Source organism: Bactrocera tryoni, chromosome 1 (assembly GCF_016617805.1).
Source record: "Bactrocera tryoni isolate S06 chromosome 1, CSIRO_BtryS06_freeze2, whole genome shotgun sequence".
Taxonomy (NCBI): domain Eukaryota; kingdom Metazoa; phylum Arthropoda; class Insecta; order Diptera; family Tephritidae; genus Bactrocera; species Bactrocera tryoni.
Window position 1 is genome coordinate 41,956,695 of NC_052499.1, and position 26,027 is coordinate 41,982,721.

The 26,027-nt window shown below is 36.2% G+C and overlaps 1 protein-coding gene across 1 annotated transcript in view; it reads left to right on the plus strand.

The window, feature by feature from the left end:
- Positions 1–26,027, plus strand: part of LOC120782456 — a 171,331-nt gene that overhangs the window by 135,736 nt on the left and 9,568 nt on the right. The window contains exon 5 of the mRNA XM_040114746.1: positions 12,383–12,516. Within this exon, the coding sequence (XP_039970680.1) occupies positions 12,383–12,516 (134 nt within the window). The remainder of the gene's footprint in view (positions 1–12,382; positions 12,517–26,027) is intronic.

Consider the following 26,027-nt stretch of genomic DNA (forward strand, 5'->3'; position numbering starts at 1 on the left):
AAATTGTTTAGCTATACCGTGTATCGATTTTTTGCGAATACCAGTTTTTGTAAATTGTCCCATTGCATCACGATTGCTTGTTCTTCGAATTCTTCTACCCATAGTTCTATTGGAATCTTATCAGAACCATCGAAAATTCTAATTGAGTCCTCTACGTCGCGCATTGATATTGCAAATTTTGGTATATGTTTTGAAACACTATTGCTCATGCGTATATCGTTGTTTCTCGCGTTTGTTTGGTTCGTGTCTTGTTCATCATCATCTCTTTCAGTTGCACCTGTAGGGAAACTGTAGTAGTTTGTAATTTCACCCTTATTTTCGTTAAGCTTGCTGTTACTCTCTGCATCGTTATTACTCTCGTTGTCGTCAATTTCGGCGTTGTTGTTTTCGTCGTCTTCGTCTTCGTCTTCAATTATATCAGCTTCGTCTCTGTTTCGATCGGCCAACAAGTGGTTACGTCGTAAGTTTTTGAAAATGTGCAGCTTTATGTCAGCTACATTGTAGTCGATTTCTAACATGTTGCATATTGTTACTAGGTCGCTTTCGTTTAGATTCGTATTTATGTAATCTGCTTTCTGGTTGTATTCAGCGCTGCCTTTCGTCGTATGTGAATCCAGAAAATTCTCTGAGGCGTCGGCGGTTACTTCTGTCGCCTTCGCTTTCAAAGATGTATTTATGTAACGTCGCAATTTTAGGCTTGCTGCTATTGCGCAGGCTGTACTGCATGAAATCGTTGAGACATGCCATTTCGGCTATGCTTTTTTTTCACGTTAATTTACACTTTCAGTTTGCACTTTATTTTTTAGGTTGAGCCCCCATTTATGTGGGATTTTATTATGTTTGATCTATAAAAAGGATTTAAATATTATTTAGTTTAATTTATCTTATCATCTATGTGGGATTTTATTATGCGTGATGAGGAGAATTGATGCGCGTCGTCTTTTATGCCACGTCGTTTCGCGTCCGTCGTTTTATTCAAACTCCCCTTGTTGTAAGCTCGTAGAATTCTTCTTCTTTCAAGGCGTCGGTGGATGGTGGATGTCGATGCTTCTTCTTATTTACTGTGTGCGACGGCTGTCGTTTAACCCTTTATCACCCACATATATATGTATAACCCTATATCTATCTGGATTAGTTTTAGGTGCTACGTACAACCGTTAGGTGAACAAAACTATAATACTCTGTAGCAACTGGTTCAAGAGTATAAAAACATAAAAAACTGAAACCATTGGCCATAAAGCAATTTTCACCGAAAAATTTTGTTCAATAATGCATAAGCCATTGTTGAGAAACCGTTATATCCTAAAAAGTCACTGGTTGGTGTGCTCTATGAACAGAAAGAATCATTGGTCTATATTTCTACAAAGGTGAATCAGGACATAATGTTACAGTCAATTGGGTACGTTATAGAGCCGTGATTTATGACTTTTTCGTACCTGACTGAAGATGTTGATGTGGGCGGCCTTTTCACAAAGACACCGCTGCATGCTATACAGCCAAAGAAACAATCTATTTATGAGAGAAGACTTTTGGTGAGCGCATTATCTCGTGACGTGAACCTTTACCTCCAAGAACGAGCAATTGAATGCCACTACTCTGTGCTTTAAGCAAAGACGCTTTCCTACGCAGATAAACCCGAGATGATTTCTTCTTTACTGGCGTAGACACCGCTTATGCGGCTTAGCCGAGTTTACAACAGCGCGCCAGCCGTTTTTTCTTTTCGCTATTTGGTGTTCTCAATGTCGCTATATATAATATATCTTACATCTCATCGTTCCATCGACTGAATATAAATCTTCCGCAAAATATTTCTCTCGAACAATCCCAAACCCGACTTATCAGGTGACCTTATTGCCTAGAACTCCGCACCATATAGCAGGGCGGGAATGATGAGGGACTTGTAGATTTTGGTCTTTGTTCGTCGAGAGAGGACCTTACTTTTCAATTGCCTACTCAGTCCAAAGTAGCACTTTTTGTTAGCTGTACACTCTTACAGAGGTTTGTACTTTCTCTATTTACATCTGCAGCTCATGTTATTTTCTCCAGCAATTGGATGAAGAAGTCACACTATAAAGAGTCCCCTTGTTCAATATCTCGCTTGGTATCGAACGGCTCGGATAGGTCCTTCTAAATTCTGATGGAGCTTTTGGTGTTGCTCAAGGTCAACTTACACAGCCGTATTAGCTTTGCGGACGAGTATGCCGCAAGTTCAGACCAAGCGTCATAGAGACGGTTCCTTTTCGTGCTGTCGAAGGCGGCTTTAAAATCGATGAAGAGGTGGTGTGTGTGGATCTTCCTTTCACAGTTCTTTTTCAAGATTTACCGCATGTTGAAAATCTAATCGTTTGTAGACTTTTCAGCCCAAAAGTAACACTGATAAGGTCCAATCAATTTGTTGACGGTGGGTTTCAGTCTTGCACACACTACGCTCCATAAGTCCTTATATGTGGCATTAAGGAAGCGTATCCCTCGGTAATTGGAGCAGGTTGTTGGGTCACACTTTTTGTGGATTTGGCAAAACGAGCTTAAATTCCAGTCTTATATAAATAATCTAGAGTTACCTTTGGGGAACTTCGTTCTGGATACTGAAGCTGTCTTTAATCCTGCTTATCCAGAATCAACCCCGATAAACTAATTGTATGTCAAGCGTTCAATGAGTCCCCGCATAAATCTAACTTCTCCTTGTATCCTCAGTGAACCGCACTCACCTAACACCTAACCTACCTCTTTTTTTAATTAAGGACAAATGAAATGCTCAAACCGAAATAGAAAAACGGATAAGTTATTCAACTTCTATGAAAATGTTCCAACTATCACGATAAATAAAAGAAGACTTTCTTCTTGGAATAGATATAAAATACGTCGAACTGTTTACTATGTATATCCTGTAGCTGTTTAGTTCAATTGCGATAAACATTATGGAATTACTCAGGGGGTTACCCTATTACGTATATTTTGATTTTAAATGACATTTGAAAGGATTTCCAGTTGATAACAATTCATTCAACCATGCCAGACTTCATCTGTTTTGTAACAGTTGTGAAATAGCCACGACATAATGGTCCGATTTTCGCTATCTTCTAGTTTCGACAATTTATAAGTGGTTGAATTCATCATACTGAAATCATTGCGACATACATACATACATATCTAAGCACGATATACATATGACATACCTCAGCACTGATAACTTTCTAATTGCCATAATCGATAACAAAAGATGTACTTTCATTACCTAAATCGTCCGTCTTTAATAAAATATGTCACACCACTTGAAACACATGCTCCCAAAAATTGAATTTACTTACGATTTTCTTCAATTTCATTTTAAGTAGTACTTGACTCTGAAAACAATGCAATTAAGTTGAACAAATAAACAAGACAACTAACAACAACAGCGCATGTTGAATGTTTATCACGTTTGCTGAGAGCCAAAGAGGCAGGGACTAAATTTTAGACACACCAGAGAGGGGATGAAAATGGTCGAAATTCGGAGCATGCAAATACGCTCGAGTGTGACGCCAGAAGCAACCAGCCAGTGACAGAATAAATAGCTAATCAAAACAACAAAAGTAGAGAGTCAAGAAGGGCTACACCGTAACCGCAGATGGCAACCCTTGTCATAAAGTTCACATAAAAAGTCACAAGTTGACAGCAAATGAAATTGTTTGTCCTTGTTTCATAGCCACCAAAGGTGAACTCACAGCAGACAAGTATTGAGGAAGCTATTTAAGAGTTATGCTAACCGGTATATGGGAGGGCTGAATGCCGGCAAGTTGACATTTCAATGGAGTAAAGGTCAGAAAACCACAAACACAGTTAATTATCGAGTCACTCATCGACAGCAAATACTCAGTGCCGGGACGAAGGTTGGAGCAGTTACAAGTGGTTGACAACCGAACGGAGGAGAAAGTAAATAAGCACAAATTTAAACGCCGGAAATCACTTTTAGCTACAAAACTAAACCACAATTTGTTGGTATTCACCAGAGACATGGTGCAGCTCGTCTGACAGCTGAGTAAATTAACTTTGCTTCTAACCAGAGTTGCCAGAGTGTGGCAACAAGGTGTAAGCAAAAATTTATTTTTACTTTTCTAACACAGAAACGTAAGGAAAAAAAAAAAACAACAATAAATAATACACTGAAACTGCAGCACTGGTATCTTCGGCTAATCAGTAAAGTTTACAAAAGTCGAAGTATTTAAAGCTTCTATGGATACGACAGGGCACGAACTCGTAAGCACCTAGTGATGCACTAGTTTCCTAAGAAATCTTTACTACAAACAAACGTCCACTCATCCTGCAGTGAGTCAGCTCTAGTTTTTCGCTCAGAGTGTTGTTTTTGTGAGCAATTTTGTCCTTCCTTATTTTTGTGTTCCACATAGCTTTGCTCACCTAGTATTTAAAATATGTACCATCATACCGCAAACTGTTCGCCTTTGGGGCACGTATTGTTTACGCCTCAGCAAGTCATTCCTGCAGCAAAGGAATACAAAACCATAGCAGTGCGAATGATGGGAGACGGTAAGGCGAGAAGCGCAAACTGTAAGAATTTAAACTTTTTGGTAAGATCAACAGTGTGAATAAGCAAGAAGCCAAACGGAGGTTACAACAAAGCCCTGGAAGCAAGGGAGCATGGAAATGATAGCAGAAAAAATAGAAATAAATGTTCCTAAACTTAAGCACAGATAAATGAGAGAATTTTAAACCAAATTTATTAAATATAATATTTACTCAAATTATTTTTACAATCTTACAATTTTTAATATCAGTCGAAATTGAATGTGAATATTTCTTAGAGCATTATTTGGTTTAATCCTAAACATATATGCATGACTTTGAGAACCGGTGGATCCCCTGAGAAGTCCACTCGTTTCCTCCTAATCTTCAGATTCCCATATTATTACTTTTCATCGCTTTGGATGACTTTATACTGCATATATGGTGGTGTGAGTGCAAAATATCCAACAAAGACTTGATAACGTCGGTCCATTCCTTCCATTATCACTAATACGAACCGTACCCGTACTTTCATTTGTCATTACGCTTTATTTAAGTTAGTAGTAATTTTTATACACTCGCAACAAAGTTGCTAAGGAGAGTATTATAGTTTTGTTCACATAACGGCTGTTTGTAAGTCCTAAAACTAAAAGAGTCAGATATGTATAGGGTTATATATACCAAAGTGATCAGGGTGACGAGTAGAGTTGAAATCCGGATGTCTGTCTGTCCGTCCGACCGTCTATCCGTCCGTCTGTCCGTCCGTCCGTGTAAGCTGTAACTTAAGTAAAAATTGAGGTATCGTGATGAAACTTGGTACACGTATTTCTATATAAGGATCGCATTAGGGAGGGCCATATCTGGACGTAATTTTTTTGAAAAGTGGGCGTGGCCCCGCCCCCTACTAAGTTTTTTGTACATATCTAGGAAACTACTATAGCTATGTCAACCAAACTCTACAAAGTCATTTCCTTTAGGTATCTCCATATACAGTTCAAAAATGGAAGAAATTGGATAACAAACCACGCCCACCTCCCATACAAAGATTATGTTGAAAATCCCTAAAAGTGCGTTAACCGACTAACAAAAAACGTCAGAAACACTAAATTTTACGGAAGAAATGGCAGAAGGAAGCTGCATCCAGGCTTTTTTTAAAAATTGAAAATGGGCGTGGCGTCGCCCACTTATGGACCAAAAACCATATCTCACTAACTACTAGACCGATTTCAATGAAATTCGGTATATGATATTTTCTTAACACCTTGATGACATGTACGAAATATGGGTGAAATCGGTTCACAACCACGCCTTCTTCCAATATAACGCTATTTTGAATTCCATCTGATGCCTTCTCTGTATAATATATACGAGTACATTAGGAACCAATGATGATAGCGGAATAAAACTTTACACAAATACGGTATTTGAAAAATATGTAAATGACGGATAATGAAATCTCGATTATCACTTTATCATGCGAGAGTATAAAATGTTCGGTGACACCCGAACTTATCCCTTCCTTACTTGTTTATTTTAATCTTATCTTTTTTACTTTCACAAGTAAGCAAATCTATTTGAAGAATCTTATATAGAAACTGAGCACACCATATAAATATTGGAATGTCATAACAGTATGTCTACATAATTATCAAAGTAAAGGCTTGAAAACGCTTCTAATTTTTTTATTCACTATAAAAAATAATGGATCACTCAAAGTAAGCTCTGGGTTTAATATATTACGGCACACAAAAAGCTTCCGTAGAGAAAAGGCAACAAATTAATCCTCAACACCTCATACCTAAAGCACATTTGTACTTCTAAATTACTGCTAAGCAATGAAAAGAAAAACAGATTTACCACCAGCTTACAGCTTAGAAGTTAGAAGCTCAATTCAGTTGATAACACCGTCAACAAAATTTGCTGCTTTCACAATTTTGTCTAGAGAAGGTAAGGTTAGGTTTGTTCGGGCGTTTCCAATAACTAGAATAAGTGCTGAGTAAAGAAAGTCGTAGGTCAATTGTATATCTATTTTTCGGCGGTTTTACCTGTCCTATTTGATATAAGTGAAGTGCTGCGCTGTTTGGGAATAAAATATGGGAAGACGACATTAGCATCTTCGTATAGTATTCTACAGAATAGTGACTTCATGCCCTGCCTTAATAATAATTGAAATCTGTCACTGGTTCTATAAACTTGACAATCACGTTTTTTTTAAGCTGGACCTTAAGAATGCTGTATTCGAAAACATTTCCTTGCTGTTTCGCTAACTTTGGTTTAATGGGTGCAAAAATACATAAAAGTATACTTTTATTTTGTATCACCTTTATTGAATCCAAAGGGCATACACAAAGAGCATAGTTTTTGAAAGGACATGCAAGCTGCAGGACACTATACCCTATATTAAAAGAGTACCTGCATTCGACATATACATATATATATATATATATACATATATACTTATATATATGTTTTTAATCCACAAAAACGCAACAGAGTTTAGTAGTTTAGTTATACAAGTCTTATCATATACATTCGTATATTTATGTATATGTGTCTGTTCATAGAGCTTCATCTGACTTTGTATAGGCATAATCTCATCGGAGCATTAGTGTGAAATTGAGTTTGTCTGGATGCCTGTGATTTTTGTGTGCTTCTAAATAGACAGCAAATTGCTTCATTGTCAAAGGCAGCTGTTCAAAAAGAAAGGACGGAGCACTAAGAACAATGACTCAGAGCCTAAATTGTTCGTCTAATGAACACAAGGAGGCTAAGGTATGATATTGGTGGCATTAGTATGACAAAATAAATCTAAATTTTGGTTCGGTGTACTTTTAAGCGTTCTTCTTCATTTTTGTAAACGAATGAAAATATTGAAAGAAAAAGCATTTAACTAAGTAATATGATGAAAAAGTTAAGAATGGCATGCAACAGATACACACTAACCCTTTTCAGAAGCTTCCACAATAAAACATTTAATGAGCTTTTACTTAGACCTAGACTGTATCGACAAAAAACTCCATAAAAGAGCTTGATTTTGAGCGCCCGGTTTGTATGGCAGCTATATGATATAGTTCTTGGATCTGAAAAATTTGTTTGGTTATAGAAGCATTGCTATGAATAATAATCCATCTGAAATTTTGAGTATGGTCTCTTAATTGTAACAGGAAAGTCCTCCGCCTAACGGTTTCAATTAAGAGCTTTCCAGTGGTGCATATTAACCAATTTTTGAGAACACGAAACGAAAAACACAAGGCTTTTTTGATCCACCCTAAAATATATAAATTATATCAAAAAGTAAAAGAAATTCTAATTCAAATTACCCGGGAAAATGATATTTCAAAAACGGTAATTTGCCAAGTTGGTAGGGCTGTCCTTAATTACTATTCTAAATATGAGCAAGATCGGTCAACCGGTTTGTTTACAGCAGCTAGTTAAGTCGGTACACCTCAGCAGTGCGTAGCTATTTTTACAATGAATAAAAATATCGAAGAAAGAATTTTTCTCAAATTTTGTATTTATCACGAAATTTCGTGTACGGAATCGTTGCGAATATTGGATAAGGCTTACGATGATACAGTTTTATCAAAACCACAAGACTACGAGTGGTACAAAGCCTTCAAAGATGGTCGAAATATCGTATTAAAAAAGTGAAGAAGTTATGGTTGAAAATCATGAGGTGCGTTATTGCTCGACTCGTCTCGATAAATCTGAATTTTTTTTCAAAATGGGTAACCTAGACAGGTCCATTTGGGTATGTTTGATCGCGTGAATTCGGAGCGTACATTCATGAAGAGCATTACAACTGCCCATGAGTCATGGATTTATGAGTTTGACATGCAAACAAATTAACAATCATCGTAGCGGAAAGCGTTTTTCATCGATCGAAGAGATAAAACAAACTACGCTGAATGATCTGAAGGTCATCCAAAAAAGGGGTTAAGGAAAGTGTTTTGAGGACTGGAAAAATCTGTGGCATAAGTGTATTACATTTGCTGGGGACAAAATAAGCGTTGCGTTTTATTTACAATTTTCGGATACTTCTTCGTCACAATATATAACGGGTTTTTCAATACAACTCCATATAGGGAATATTTATTATGATTCAAGAAAACATTCATTGGCATTTATTTGTTGAAGATTATCTCTTTCAAATGTTGGTCGCGGCTACGTCTCAGATAGACCATCCGTTGATGACTCGTTTGAGCATCTCAACTGGTATGATTACCTGATGATGAAAAAATGAGCGCAGTAAACTATGTAATGGCTTCAACCTTCAACCAGTAGACCTGCGAATAAAAATGTCCTATGAATGGAACAAGAAGTTTGAAGGTAAAATATCAATTGGTACTGCCGTGGTAAAAGACTACCGATTACACTCCATTTTTTAATGCGTGACTGAAGATCAAAGTGATATTCTTCAATCCTTAATGCATATATAGTATATGTATATTTCAAATTACATGGAAAGAATCGGTATATCATTTCGTAAATAAATTTACTAGGCAAAGCTATGCGGTTCCACTTTTCGATTACTCCATTACTCTGTTCATCACAGTGTGCGTGGATATTCCCTTCAAACTTGACCACATATTCTCCTTTGCACATTTGTTTTTGTAAAATACAAAGTTTTCTTGCTGGGAACAGAGTTTCCGCCCATATCCAAAACCACTTGGAATAATATTTTTTGTCATTTAAAAATGCAATAGCTAATACAACAAAATGCCATAACAAAAAGGGTCAATCTGGTGAAAGTGTCATAAATTTTACTTATATACATAAATGACATTATTCCCAATTTTTCAATTGCATACGAGTGCAAGAGTAAAGCCAAATATTTTTGTTGTTGCAGTGGCAAAATCCATTTTAATCCATTTGAAAATGTTTTAAAGCTCCTATGTGCACATTGTCTCACACAGAAAATTTATGCACACACACATCTGTGTGCTGACGTGTCATAAGTAGTGCCGCTGTGTGCGTGTGTGTGTGCGTGCGTGTGAGGAACGGCTGATATTAGTTTAGGCTGCGCTTATAAATGCTAGTGCACGCTTTTGGCTTTGACATAAGCCATTGTGACGTAAACAAATCGAATTTTATTTTATGCACTTAATTTATGGATAGGCGAGGCTCCGAGCCACTGGCACGCACACCCAGTTACAGATGCATGAGCGTATGTATATCGGCGCATGTTTGCGTTCATTAAGTGTGAATGGATATGAATATAGATTTTATATTTAATAAAAATTTATATAAATTTCTACTTAAAATATTTTGGAACATTCGTGTGTGTGTTTGCGTGTGTGTATGAATGTGTGCGTAAGTGCTTCGGAAAGCTGTTGTGCGCATACAACATTTTGTTGTGGCAGTAATTTATGACTGTTGACTTAAAGTGCTTGCATTACCATATTCATCTCCGCTATGACTCTATTTCACTAGCTGGCTTACGGCCTTCACCTCCCTCTGCAATTTGTAATTTCCAATCATATCCGCTGACTTACTTTAATGTCACCATGCATATTTGGTATATATAGTATGTTTATTAGAGTGGGTCAAAAAAAATTATTAATTTTTTTTTGCTTGGAACTATAAAAAGTAGAATCTTAGACTTTTTTACGAAAATCTCTCTATGTATGCCCTACATTTTTGTTTATTTTTTTTCTCAGATCTGAAAATTCATATCTCGCTTCAAACTACTTGAAAAATATTCTGTTTCCACAAGTCAAAGTTTAATAGCGGTTTGTGGGAGTGGCAGTGGTCCGATTATATCTACAAACTGCACCTTATTTTGTTTGCTAAGTAACATGTGTACAACTTTAGTTCAAGATATCTTCATTTTTACTCAAGTTACAGCTTGCACGGAAGGACGAACAGACAGACAGTCAACCGGATTTCAACTTTTCTCGTCATCCTGGTCATTGATATACATATAAATAAACCTTTATCTAATTCGATTGGTATTAGGTGATACGGACAACCATTAGCTGAACAATACAATGATACTCTGTACCAACATGTTGCAAGAGTACAAAAAGAGGCTTTAAAGTAAACCAACTTTAACCGTTAAGATCGTTTAAACGGTTAGGTTTACGAACATCGTTGTTCACCCTTATATGTATTTACTACTGTGCCCAAAAAATAAGGTGACATTTGAATTTAAACTGCGCGCGTCGAAGGATTTGGAGAATTATTTTCTTTTTATGTTGGTAGTACTGTCAGTCACATTTATATCAAATTTCATGTCAAAATATTCATTAGTGTTTGAGATACGTGTCGTTTTGTGAGCTGCTAAAAGTGAGTTTTTCGTTTTTTGCGATGTCGAAATTTGTTGAGCAAAGAATTTTCATTTAATTTTGTTTACGGAATCAATTTTCTGCTGCAAATACGTTGAGGATGGTGCAGAAAGCCTTTTCTTATGAGGCTATGTCTAAAAAAGATGTTTACAAGTGGTATAGTGAGTTCCAAGCCGGCCGTGAACGTGTCGAAGACGAAGAGCGTCCAGGGCGACCATCAACCTCAACCGACAAAGCTCACCTTCAACAAATCAAAGATTTGGCGTTGAAAAACCGTCGATTAACAATTAGAGACCTTGCTGATGAAGCTGGCATAGAGTTGGCATGAAGAAAAGCTCGGCCAATACCATTTTGAAGGATGTTTTGGTCCTCAAGCGCGTCAAATCTCGACTGGTACCGAAAACATTGAATTTTTTGGAAAAAAGGCGTCGCGTTGAAGTGTGTGAAACGATGCTTTCCGACTACCAGGGTGTCATGAAACGCATTATAACTGGCGATGAGACTTGGATCTATACTTACGACCCCGAAACAACCGATCAATCGAGCGAATATCGTGCCAAAAGAGAGCCGAGACCAAAAAAATCGCGCCAAAGTCGCTCAAAAATCAAGGTCATGTTGACTGTTTTCTTCTCGATTTTCGTGGTGTTGTGCATTGCGAATTCCTTCCAACCGGTCAAATGCATCAACAAAGGAATATTATTTGAACGTTATGCGTCGTTTGCATGTAACGCTATCCGCCTAAAAGGCCGGAATTGTGGAAAGATAATTCTTGGTTTTTACACTACGATAATGCACCATCCCATACTGCCCTCGTAATTCGTGATCATTTCGCCAAAAACTCAACCCATATCGTTCCGCAACCACCGTATTCACCTGGTCTGTCGCCGTGCGACTTCTGGCCGTTCACCAAGCTCAAAAGACCGCTCGCGGGACACCGTTTTTATACAATAGAGGAGATTCAAGCTGCAGAGAAGACGGAACTGAAGGCCATCCCGGAAAGTGACTACAACCAGTGTTTCGAAGATTGGAAAATCCGTTATCATAAGTGCATTGCATCGGAAGTGGATTACTTTGAAAGGGATGAAATTGATTTGGAAGAATAAATAAAGAATTTTCAAAATAAATACAATGTCACCTTATTTATTTTTGGGCACAGTAGTATATACCAGGCTGTCTGTTATTTCTAAAGTTTAATTTTTTTGTTTGCAATGGCCTTCTCAACTTTCAGTTTTTACAAAAAATGATCCAACATAAACAAGCTTTTTATATTCAGTTATACAGAGTTAAAATTATACATTCATATGTACATCAAATAACTAAAGCGAAGTGAATTATCCATTCTATGTTGCTCATACGACACGGTACACTCAAAGAATACAGCTCATTTGATGCATAATTTTAACTGCGTATAACTTTTTAAATAACGTTTTAAGGACCAAAAACGTTAGCAGAAAAAAAATTAACCAGAATCTGACACCCTAATATTGCCTTAAAAAGGCATATGTTTGTATGTGTATATGTGCATATGTGCTTACTACATAGTACAACAACTTACGGTTCAGCTGATTTTTCACTACTTTTTGTTTCACTTACAGTTCTACCCAAATTCGGACCGTTCATCAACGGCATTGTGCACCCGTACCGATATGGGGATTTTCTGGCAGTTAACTGCAGTTCAGATTGGTCCAATCCCGCAACGACGCTTACGTGGTACATCAACAACAAAACGGTATGTATATCAATAAACCTACATGTGTGCCCTGTATATTTACAAAACAATTTATTTATGACGGCACTCGTACTTGTATCCGAGCGTCATGTTTGGCCATTTCACTGATACATACATAAGCACTGCCATCCCTGTAGGAAGTGTACTAATGAGATGAATATGTATGGGATGGTCATAGGTTTCATTTATTATTAGGTTATATACCATAATTAACCCTTAACAACCCACAAGTGTCTGGCGGACACACTTTTAACTTTATTTTCATATAAAAGCTAAAGTATTTATTTTCGGCCAAAAGTAATTTTATCTATTTTATCCGCAAGGTTTTAAGAACCGAAACGTCTAATTAAAACAGGTTTCACATGAATAGTTTAAAATTGATAAACAGTATACCAAAATTGTAGCATATCAACCCACATGTGTCTAATGGACACAGTAAGATTTCGAATGATTTGAGAATGAAGGAGGGTTCTTCATGCATATCTATTTTGCACCATATGGCAGCTTGGAGGCAAATACAACTCTGATTTGAATTTGAAAGATAATCGGAGCAATAATAGAACCAAAGGAAACCGACGGAAAACCAACATTCCTCCATACATTTCACAATATCTTTAATTAATTCGATTTTTTCGTCATACTCCATTTTCTAAAATATTTATATCATATTATGAATATTTGTATACATATTTGCAAATTACTAACCAAAAGATGAAAGTAAATTTTTTAAATTATATATAAAGTTGCCCTGTGTAATAGGCGAGATTCTAAATTCTGGAAATTTTAATAACTGAAGGTTTTAATTTGTGAGCGCTAACTGCAGTGCATTTTATTACTAGTTGGTTTCGTGCGTTGATTTGATACGTTCTTGTCTAAGTAATGGCTAATAAACTTACATCGGGCGAAATTCAACTTGCTCTTGAAGAAAGTGACGATGAAAATTTGTTCGGTGAGGAATTCGACAGCGAAGATGAGAATTTTGCAGCTGACAGTTGTTCTGAAAGTGAAAGTTATGCAACAGAGTCCGCATCTGAATGTGAAGATGAACAATTATGGAGTGAGAGTGATGATATACCACTGCAGGAGTTCGTCGCAGTTTCTACTTATCAAGGCAAAGATGGAACTATTTGGAAATCTGAACCTGAAAAACAAAGTCGTACTCCCCGGCACAACATAATTGCAGGTGCTCTTCATAAGGTGATTCTTCCTCCCGGGCGCAATATAATAGATCCAAAAGACAGCTTTAATCTCTTTTTCAACGATACTGTATTAGAAATTATAGTGAAACACACCAATGCTGAGGCGGACAGAGTTTCACCAAAACAATGGAAAAGAACTGACAAAATTGAAATACAAGCATTTATAGGACTACTATTGACTATAGGTGTTAATAAACAGGGTGGTGTGGATTTTAGAGAAAACTGGGACCCTATATTTGGAAGTCCCATATTTCGTGCTACAATGGGAAAAAACAGATTTGCTTCTTTGCTCCGATTCCTAAGGTTTGATGATAAAAATACTAGGTCTCTCCGAAAGTCAAGAGATAAACTCGCTCCAATTAGAGAATTATGGGAGTGTGTGAATCAAAACTTAAAAAAAATGTATTTACCAGGAGAAAATCTTACAATTGATGAGCAGCTCGTACCTTTTCGAGGACGAGTTTCATTCAAACAATATCTGCCCAGTAAACCTGACAAATATGGAATGAAAATTTGGTGGATTTGCGACAGTAAAACTAGTTACCCTCTATTTGGCATACCATACCTGGGAAAGGAAGGACAAAATAGGGCGGACAATTTGGCGTTCAACGTAGTCAATCAGCTATGTGAACCATACTTCCGAACTAACAGAAACGTTACTTTTGATAATTATTTTACAAGCCTGAATGCTGCAACATCCTTGGGTCAAAATGGTCTCACAGGAGTTGGAACAAAAAGAAAAAATAAGCGTTGTATACCTCCAGCTTTTCAACTCAATAGAAGCCGTGACGTCGAATCTAATCTGTTTGGTTTCTCTAAAAATATGACATTGGTATCTTACGTACCGAAAAAGAACCGTGCTGTTATTCTCTTGTCTACGATGCATCATAGTAAACAAATAGATTCGCGTAATAGAAACAAAGCTGAAATAAATTTGTACTACAATTCCACCAAGGGAGGTGTTGATACACTTGACCAGATGGTTCATAAATATACAGTTCGACGTAAAACAAACAGATGGCCGGTTGCCTTTTTTCAAAATGTTATAGATGTTGTTGGCACCACATCGCTTATTATATGGAAAAATTTATACCCTAATTGGAACGGGCAGAAAAAGAATATACAAAGGAAACTTTTTTTACGAGAAATCGTAACTGAACTAGTGACCTCTCAGATACGGAGACGGCACAAGAAAGGATTGTCAAGTTATCATTTAGCAGCCATTAAAGACGTGGTACGATCAGATCAAGGATCATCATCTAAGCAATCATTTGAACCTGTCGCAAAAAGAAAGAAGCGTTGTCACATTTGCCCTTCGAAAATATCCAGAACTTCTAAACAGTGCTGTGATATATGTAAACTCAGTCCTTTTTTTTACGATTGTCGATTCTGCCACTAATCGCGTAAAAAAAAAATCGCGTAAAATGGATTTAGATTTTCCAATATTAACTGACGAATTGGATCGAATATAAAAATATCGCGTATAACAAAATATACGCGCAAAAAAATATTCAAAAGCAATACAAATAAGTTTACCAAATTTCAGACTTATAGTTTATTCATTCATAACAAAATAAAAATACAAAACAAAACCATATATAAAAGAGAAGAAAATAGAAACTAGGTAGATCTATTAAAAAAACCTTTGAATGCCGTTTAATCACTGTCATTATCCGTGGTTTAAATTATTTTTAGCCGCTTATTTTGATGGCCGGCACGGATATCACTAGAATTTGTATCAGAATCAATAGTAAGAAATATGGATTGTTGTTCTGATTGACTTAGCATCTCCGACTGAGTTTGCACCATAAATTCAGCTAATTTTGTTGGAATGCTTCTTTTTGGACCCAATACAAATCCGATGTACTTCTTTTATATCTTAACATGCATACACTCAATTCTTTTGAAAATTCGTGCACGTTCTGCTGCAAGTTTAAAACCAAGCAAAAACGAAAAAAGCAATCGCGTTAAAGTGAGAAATTCGCGTAAAAGGAATTTGCGCTGCAAAATAACCGCGTTAAGAGTGAAATAGCGTAAAAAGAGGTCGCGTAAAAAGGACTGAGTGTAATCTGAACATTCTATAAAAACAATTCTTTGTAATATGTGTACAGAAATTAATATGTAATGGAATAAAATATAACAACATAAAAGTTAATAAAGTTAAGTGCATTTTACTGTTTAATAAGTTTTTTGCATTCAAAATGTCTTTGTATTCTTTCAAATGCCTTAGAATTAAATAGTGTGTCCGCTGGACACTACTGGTCAGTTACGTTACAAAGGCATACTGGGTTGTTAACGGTTAATAATTACGTTTTCAACAACCGCAATTTCAAATAGAAGAAGGTAAATATTTAGATTTTTGAGGCTAACTTCCAAAAACGGAAAAATCTTTTACGAAATCACTTGAGAATAATTGGTTTCTTCTAATACCCAGCTTAGCGTTGTAAAGTGCAGTGTAATAATACCATAATGCTTAAAATTTTTATTACCAAACATACTCAGGAAATCGTTTCACATTTCAAGTGGCCTTTGGCGAGAACACCGTATCGAGCGCCATGATAAGTTGGCTTCTCGAAGGTAAAAATGCTCGTATATCACTATAAAGAGGAGTATGGAGTTAATGCATGTTGGGTATCAACTGTATTTACGCAAATTGAATACCGACAGAACATTCTCGATTGTAAAGATTTGTGCGCTTTTAATACTGAAAATTTAAATTATGAGCAAATATTCATCCTAGAAGCAAAGTGAAAACGAGAGTTTATTTAGATTTGTAAGAAGCCATAAAATAAATTATTTATACAAATTTTAATTCAATTTTATTTATATTATTAAAATTAGGAATATTCTACAATATCGATCACAGGATTCATAAAATAGTAGTATCAAAATGATTATTTGTTTTTACTTTAATATATATTTATATTATGTCCTTCGTGAAGTTATGTGTTTTGAAATGAAAAAAAGGTGAATTTATATTGTGTTGAAAATCATTTATTTGCAATTTTCCTACATATTTTTCAATGTAGCGCAGCTTGATAAATAACATTTTTTGGTTTCTGTTCCGGTGCGTAAATGTACAGAGAAGATGGTTTTCCAACTCGTGCACACGCCACATATAGCTGGCCGTGTGAAAAACATGAAATTTTCATATTTATGCCACACACTTCTAGCGACTATTCTTGTGTCCTGTTGAGGGTCATCGCAAATGCAATTTCCGTGGAAACTGAATACGTCTGAACTGAAATGACATGAAATGATTGGAACTCAAAGGAATTCGTAGAATCAAGCATTCGGTCCCCTTGTATTCGATAGCTGCGTCACAATCAGTCGGGTTCCGTTACACAGTTTCGGCGCATGAAGATTGCGAAACATAATAATGACAGACTGAGACGCAAATGATGCGACAGCATACCAAGCCTCTCCAAAGAATTTAAAAATTCCACTTGATAATTCACGGCTTCGTCTTCATTGCCAAGACGATCGATCGAGCGCAAGCCGCCCGGAATTTGACTTTGAATCAAATTTTTTTCGCCGTAAAACCCATCTTTCAGCTTCAACAGATATTTAAAAAAAAATAATTGGCCAAATTGGTCCAGGCGTTGTTGAGTTATGCGCTTAGCAACACATTTTGCGATTTATTTTTATGTTATAGATTATTCTATTTACTGGGAAATATCGTTTTCAAAAGACGGATTCTAATTATTACTGATTCTTTGGCTTCTGTGCGCTTTCTATTTCTTCATATTCGCCATATGTTTGCGATGGGGTTTAAATCGATGCTATTTCCAGGCCACGCTAACTGCATTAGTACTTTCTCAGTCATGAAATCGCGAACGTGAAAAACAAAACAAAGTAGCTCAGAATAGTGCTGAAAGATTACGTCATTTTTGGGTTGATACAGTGCTTCGATGCAGGATATCATGGTTTTTGTATAGTTCTCACTCTCCGTTGACTCTTCCTTCAATTAAATTAATCTCTTTTACTACTTCTTAAAAAAATCAGCCTCAAATCCTCCTGCTGATTGCTGGGTGCTCTATAGTTAGAGAGCATTCGCCTGACCTTCTCCATCTCATCCATTGCCTCATAAAAGGTTTTTTTGCATGATGTCAGCGGTTATATATGTATTGCCTCTCCGAGCCTTCGGCGAACCATTGACGCATTTACTATCACTTCTGCCGCATCACAAGTTCATTTGTAATGCCTGAAGAGGCTTTAAACGTATTTGTGATTTAAAATACACTGTCTTTATGTACTTTTTATGTGCTTGTGTAATCCATAGGTCATACATATATTTCTAAAAGTTTTCGTAGCATTATCACTCTCTGAGATTCACAATATCCTACTAAAGCGATTATCACTACTAAATGAACTGTCCTATGGCCCAAACCCCACACCCACTTTATGGTGATTCATCTCTAAAGTCACACATATGTTTTTAACTATTTAACGGATGAAACAAGTAGAGGTACACTTTTCAAAAGCTTTTTTTTTACAAATCCCGGGTGAGTCGTGCCAAGCTGTCATAGTATTTTGTTTAGTATTGTTTGGCATTTTATGATCTTAAGACCGAGAATTCATTATTGGATAATATTCGACCGAATAGATCACGTTCAGCACGCAGTGGAGAAAATATTGTAGCCGTAACTGAGAGTATACGCAAAGACCGTGGAGAGTCGATTCGGAGCCGTTCGGAGCAACTCAGACTGACGTATGGAAAGGCTTGGCCTAAAAAAGCTGAAGCCGCTACCTTTCCAAGCAACATCGCTTCACTTTTGAAAAATTCCAAGAAGATCCGACGTTGTCGAGCTAAATTTTTTTCAGCGATGAGGCACATTTCTGGCTCAATGGGTATGAAAGCAAGCAAATTTGCCTCATTTGGGACGAAAAGCACTCTGAAGACATTCAAAACATAAACTGTTTAGTGTGGTTTGGGGACCGGTAGAATCATAGGTCCATATTTCTTCAAAAAATGATGCGGGTGAGAACTTAACCGTCAATAACGACCGTAATCGCGGCTTGATAACCGACGATTTGATGCCTGAAATAGGAGCTCGTAATCTTGGCGATATTTGGTTTTATCAATAACACTTCACCTCACATCACAGCAATCAATAGATTTATTGAAAGAACACTTCGGTGAGCAGACAATTACGCGTTTTGGGCCGGACGATTGTTCACCAATATTGTGTGACATCACACAATTAAACTTTTGCCTGTGGGGATATGTGAAGTGTAAACTCTATGCGGGCAATTTCACTTCGATTCAAGCCTTGGAGCAAAACATCATGTGTGTCATTCGCCAGTTACCATTCGAAATGCTCCAACGAGTCACGAGAATTTTCTTTCGAATGATAACACTAGTTTACAGTACATTTGTTGCCGAAGAAATTCTAGCTGTTGCTGACTACATATAATATGCTAGTTCCAAAAATATAATTAAAATATTTTTATCAGTTCTAGTTTCAGAGTTTCAGCTATGTAGGTATTACACAGAAAAAAACATGTATTTATTAAGAAAAAATTTATTAAGAAAAATAATTAATCATTAAGTTCTAAAAAACTTCGTTTTAAAGCTCTTCTACGATGTGTAGACTTTGGAAAATGACGTATTAGAGACCAACAATAGTCAGACATCATATTTGTATCCCAGAAACCTTGATAGCGCTCTTCCATGACGCGTAAGTCTTGATGCATACGCTCTCCCTGCTCTTCGCTCATATCTCCTAAATTTTCCGGAAACCTCTCTAGGTGACTATGGAGGAAGTGGAGTTTTATACTCATATTGCATCCCATATTTTTTAATTGTAGCAGAAGGTCTTCTACAAGTTCAATATAATTTTCAGATTTTTTATTTCCGAGAAAATTCTGTATCACAGATACGAATGCTGTCCAAGCCTTTAGTTCTGACTCAGTCATAGAATTTCTAAATTGAGTATCTTTCGTAAGTTGTCTAATTTGGGGGCCATCAAAAATTCCGGCTTTAATCTTTTCCATAGTGAGCTGAGGAAATTTTTGGCAAATGTAAGAAAAGCAGTTCCCATCTTTATCTAGTGATTTTACAAACTGTTTCATGATGCCCAGTTTTATATGTAATGGTGGAAGGATAATTTTGTTACGAGCTACTAATGAATTGTGGACTATATTGTGCTTTCCAGGCTCCATTTTTTCTTGGCTCTACTGTCCCAAAGACATATAAAACAGGGAAACTTAGTATAACCACTTTGTTGACCGAGAAGAATGTTGACCATTTTTAAATCGACACAAATTTGCCACTCATGATCATTGTAGATATTTTAATTTGTTTAAGACTAGCAAAATGTTACAGTATTCCTCCTTTAGCTTTTTACTGTGGGCAATAGGTACCCCAGCGTATTTATTTCCATTATGTAATAGAATACATTTAAGGCTACGTTTTGAGCTGTCAATGAATAAACGCCAGTCGTTTGGTTTGTATCGCTTCAAGCCCATTTTTATCAACAAGTTTTTGATATCTGAACAAAAGGTAATGCCGTTTTCTTCGGAAAAATAACGCCGTAATTCTGCATCTCTTTCACGATAAAAACTTATTTTAGTATCCGAGGATAGCAAGTTTTTTTCTTTTAGTCTTGATGCTAACAACTCTGAAGCTTGTTTAGAAAGATTTAAATCTCTTACAAGATCATTCAACTCATTTTGGGACAAGCGTTTTGGCTCATTAGACATACCTTCAAAATCAGCATCATTTTGTGATGAGCTTGGTCCTTCAATGTCTTGCTCTAATGGTTCAGATATATTTTAAGGCTCTGAAGAGTTAGGTGAACGCTGCACTGGACGTTGAACACAACTAGTACTACTTGGGTACTGCCAATTAGCTCGATTTTTAGTGTTTAAACCGTTTATGTTCACACTACAAAAATAACAGTCTACGAGATGATTTCGTGGTTCTCGCCAAATAGTCGGTGTTCCAAATTTAAAGGCACTTCTTTTACCACTTTTCCATAATCTTAAATATTCCACACAAGATTTACAAACACAATTGGGAGCCCAAGAATTCTTATTTTTATCCAAGAGCACCCCAAAATACTCAAAATAGGTATTTTTCACCAACTCTGATATAACTTTTCTACAATTTTTAAACACATATTCTCCGCATATGTAGCAAAAATGATCTGGTTTATTTAAACAACGTCTTCTTGAACTACTCATGACGCAAAAACTTGAGAAACTAATCTTAACACAGTAAAATACGCCTGTTTTCGATTAATATATATGCTTAAATGATAAAAATCAAAAACAAAGTAACTTGAGCTGCTCAAAAACTTTTGAGGGTAGATTTGACAAAAACAAGTAATAAGTGAACAATATCAATCGCATAATTCGCGGCAACAGACAAAAAGTTCAATACTGTAAACTAGTGTAATAAACTCTCCCTATTAAATTTTAAGTTTCTGTTCTTTTTCTTAAAAAAAAAAGTAAGGAACCTCGAAATGGATTATATTTTAGTTAATAAGCAATATCAGTCGTCACCGACGCTCACGTAATTCATTTTTTCAAATCAGCTGATTCACAGCCATGCCTTTTTTCACAAACATATTGAAGTATTTTTTATACTTCGCAACAAAGTTGCTAAGGAGAGTATTATAGTTTTGTTCACATAACGGTTGTTTGTAAGTCCTAAAACTAAAAGAGTCAGATATAGGGTTATATATACCAAAGTGATCAGGATGACGAGTAGAGTTGAAATCCGGATGTCTGTCTGTCCGTCCGTCCGTCTGTCCGTCCGTCTGTCCGTCCGTCCGTGCAAGCTGTAACTTGAGTAAAAATTGAGATATCGTAATGAAACTTTGGTACACGTATTCCTTGGGTCCATAAGAATAGTTAAGTTCGAAGATGGGCAAAATCGCTCCACTGTCACGCCCACAAAATGGCGGAAAACGACAACCTATAAATTTTCATAACTAAGCCATAAATAAAGATATTAAAAGAAATTTGGCACAAAGGATCGCATTAGGGAGGGGCATATTTTGGCCGCAATTTTGGGAAAGTGGGTGTGGGACCTGCCCCCTACTAAGTTTTTTGTACATATCTCGGAAACTACTATAGCTATGTCAACCAAACTCTATAGAGTCGTTTCCTTCAGGCATTTCCATATACAGTGTCTAAAAATGGAAGAAATCGGATAATAACCACGCCCATTTCCCATACAAAGCGTTATGTTGAAAATCACTAAAAGTGCGCGTTAACCGACCTTCCACAAAACAACGTTAGAAACTAGCACTTACGGAAGAAATGACAGAAGGAAGCTGCACTCAAGCGTTTTTTTAAAAATTGAAAATGGGCGTGGCGTCGCCCACTTATGGACCAAAAACCATATCTCAGGAACTACTCGACGGATTTCAATGAAATTCGGTATTTAATATTTTCTTAACACCCTGATGACATGTACGAAATATGGGTGAAATCGGTTCACAACCACGCCTTCTTCCAATATAACGCTATTTTGAATTCCATCTCATGCCTTCTCTATATAATGTATATATACATTAGAAACCAATGATGATAGCGGAATAAAACTTTACACAAATACGGTATTTGAAAAATATGTAAATGCGAGAGTATAAAATGTTCGGTGACACCCGAACTTAGCCCTTCCTTACTTGTTTGAAAAATATATTTATAAAAGTTTATACGGCATTTTCACTGTCTAAGATTTCCGATATCCTACTAGAACGATGATCTGTCCTATGTTCTATATGTCCCATACCCAAAGGGGTGATAATGTGCATCTCTAAAGCCACACATACTATATATTTTTACCTATTTATATCGGTTTTCAACTGTTTATATAGTTATAAACGACAAATTTTAACTTTACGCAATAACACTCTGATGTCACTATGGAGAAAATTGCGTTTATGTGCATACTAAGTAAATTTACGCTTACTCTTCTCCGCATATACATCGATTTTCATATGCGATAAAATGTTTTAGCTCAGCGGCGACCAACAAACAACCCCAAATTTTACATGCTTTCAATTAACTTTGATTAAGTTCAACTCTCACCGCATTACTTTGTCATCAAATAAGCTTAACTGCCAAAACACTCTGCATAAAATTTCCACTTCAATTAAATGTGAAAAGCTGTTTAAATTTGTAATGAAATCAAGGTGCTCTGACCGCACTAAATTGGTGTAGTGCCAAATATTTAACAAATTGGAAAACAGGGGAGAATTTTACTAAAAACAAGTAAGGAAGGGTTAAGTTCGGGTGTCACCGAACATTTTATACTCTCGCATGATAAAGTGATAATCGAAATTTCATTATCAGTCATTTACATATTTTTCAAATACCGTATTTGTGTAAAGTTTTATTCCGCTATCATCATTGGTTCCTAATGTATATATTATACAAAATAGCGAATTCAAAATAGCGTTATATTGGAAGAAGGCGTGGTTGTGAACCGATTTCACCCATATTCCGTACATATCATCAAGCTGCTAAGAAAATATTATGCACCGAATTTCATTGAAATCGGTCTAGTAGTTCCTGAGATATGGTTTTTGGTCCATAAGTGGGCGAGGCCACGTCCATTTTCAATTTTTAAAATAAGCCTGGATGCAGCTTCCTTTTGCCATTTCTTCGGTAAAATTTAGTGTTCCTGTCGTTTTTTGTTAGTCGGTTAACGGACTTTTAGTGATTTTCAACATAACCTTTGTATGGGAGGTGGGCGTGGTGATTATCCGATTTTTCCCATTTTTGAACTGTGTATGGAAATGCCAGAAGAAAACGACTTTGTAGAGTTTGGTTGACATAGCTATAGTAGTATCCGAAATACGTACAAAAAACTTAGTAGGGGGCGGGGCCACGCCCACTTTTTCAAAAAAATTACGTCCAAATATGCCCCTCACTAATGCGATTCTTTGTGCCAAATTTCATTTTAATACCTTTATTTATGGCTTAGTTATGACACTTTATAGGTTTTCGGTTTCCGCCCATTTTGTGGGCGTGGCAGTAGGGCCGATTTTGCCCATCTTCGAACTTAACCTTTCTTATGGAGCCAAGGAATACGTGTACCAAGTTTCATCATGATATCTCAATTTTTACTCAAGTTACAGCTTTGCACAGACGGACGGACAGACGGACGGACAGACAGACATCCGGATTTCGACTCTACTCGTCACCCTGATCACTTTGGTATATATAACCCTATATCTGACTCTTTTAGTTTTAGGACTTACAAACAACTGTTATGTGAACAAAACTATGTATAATACTCTCCTTAGCAACTTTGTTGCGAGAGTATAAAAAATGATAAATACTTTCATAAAAGCAGTAAAATATTAAAATTGATTTTAGCTATGTGCTTACTGTGTTAGATAATACATTTAACAACTTTTTTCTGCTGTTCTTTTTATGAAATCCTCAACAAAAAATTAGTTTGAATAAACGACAACTTTTTCGTCCACGCCGTTAATACCATTCTTCTGACGAAGACAATAGAAATAATTGTACAGTTTTACTAAAATTTTTTCGACGATAAGAAGAAATATCTGACAAAGTATAAAGGCAAACATCGCTGCTTTTATTACATAATATTAAACATTGTTGGCACGCAAACAGAAACGAATTTACTTTCTGAAATCTCCGCTATGTTAAAAAATTCATCAATATCATTAGCTTCCTCGAACACCTTCAGCAGTCTGCAAATAATGTGGTGATTCCCACTTCACCAATAAAGCTGCATTTACATTAGAAAATTTAAAAAGTGATATTGCCGACTGCCGATGCGTATGGTTAAAACCAAGTGTCCTCTATTTGACATTTTTCCTGCATTAGACGTAAATTCTGTTTTTGTTTTTTTTTTTCTACGCTGAACAAGGACTAAACCATATTAATTTGCAACGAACTTTGTGACGCCTAGTTAAAATATTAATTTGGGAAGAAACAACAGCTGATCTCCGGCAGCTCCTCAAAAAAAAAAACGTTTGGCGGTTCCCACTACTGGATCCTCTGAAATTAAAAAAACCACACAGATTTCGTTAAAGTAATGTTAAATCTAATATTTAATTGAAGGCATATAATATTAAGTTGTTTATAAAAGAAATATTTATCGGTGAGAGAAAATCTTCGATTAATTACTAAAAGCTATTTAAGAAGCTCGTGTTAAAGTTTGAGACTAATCGGTTTAGCCGTTTTCGAGTAATGTTGGTCACCGACTTTGAAAACACCATTTTGAGACAAACGCGTTTAAAGTTTGGAATGTACTTTACATAGGATATATATTTTTTTTGAACTTACACAGAATCGTCCATTCCAGGACCCTATAATACAGGCAGCTGCAAAATAGGGATAACATTCCAGGTAGGCGCTGTCGCTCCTGCTTTGTACTTCCAAGCGCTCTGAAACCCCTTTTTAATTTGCATGTAACTTCGAAAATATTCACCGGAAGGATATGAAATTTTTGTGCGTATTCTTAAGTACGTGTAATTGAAAAATACTAAATTAAAAAAATTGTTTTTTTTTTTTGGAAAATTCTAACTGTATATAACTTCTTAAGATATCGAAGGAGTTTTGGACTTGTCTTTTTTTCCTTAAGAAGCTGGTCATTTGTCGGACCACTATAGCACATGAATGTCACTGGATGAAATCGGAAATAACTCTGGCCACTTTCCATAAAACAGTACTGTGAGTTAGATTTTACATTCAAGATGGTATGAGAGGGCTTTTGAACGATGGTCGAGGCGCCGCCCAATTTTCAGTGAAATCACTTACCTCAGGCCCGACTGACCGATTTCAACTAAAGTTAGGACGTTGCATTCTTATCATAAATTTTAAATTCCTTCGCTTTCCACCACACAAATCAAAAACTAATTAATACAATGGAATCAAATTTCACACCAATAATTCCTATAAACATTGCCATCCAAAAATTACTCAAATCCAACAAAAACTCTTGAAGCCCTGGGTACCGAATATGTATATCATCCATATCTATAATATAATAAATTCAGAGAAAATTCTTCCCTATTAATAGTAATTTTGTATGTCAGAAATTGGTTCAATCGGGTCAATACTTTCCTGAGCCGCCATATACCTAATATAATATAGGAGCTTTCGGGTGGCTTTACACTGGATATATCGGCCAATTATTGAGTTATTTCAATGAAAATTACAGAACATGTTTCACTCATGTCAGTGTATCTTTGCGCCTAAAATATACAAAATTGGGTAATAACTTCACCCCATTTAATGTGCCCAAAAAATAAAGTGACATTTGAATTTAAACTGCGCGCGTCGAAGGATTTGGAGAATTATTTTTTTTTAGGTTGG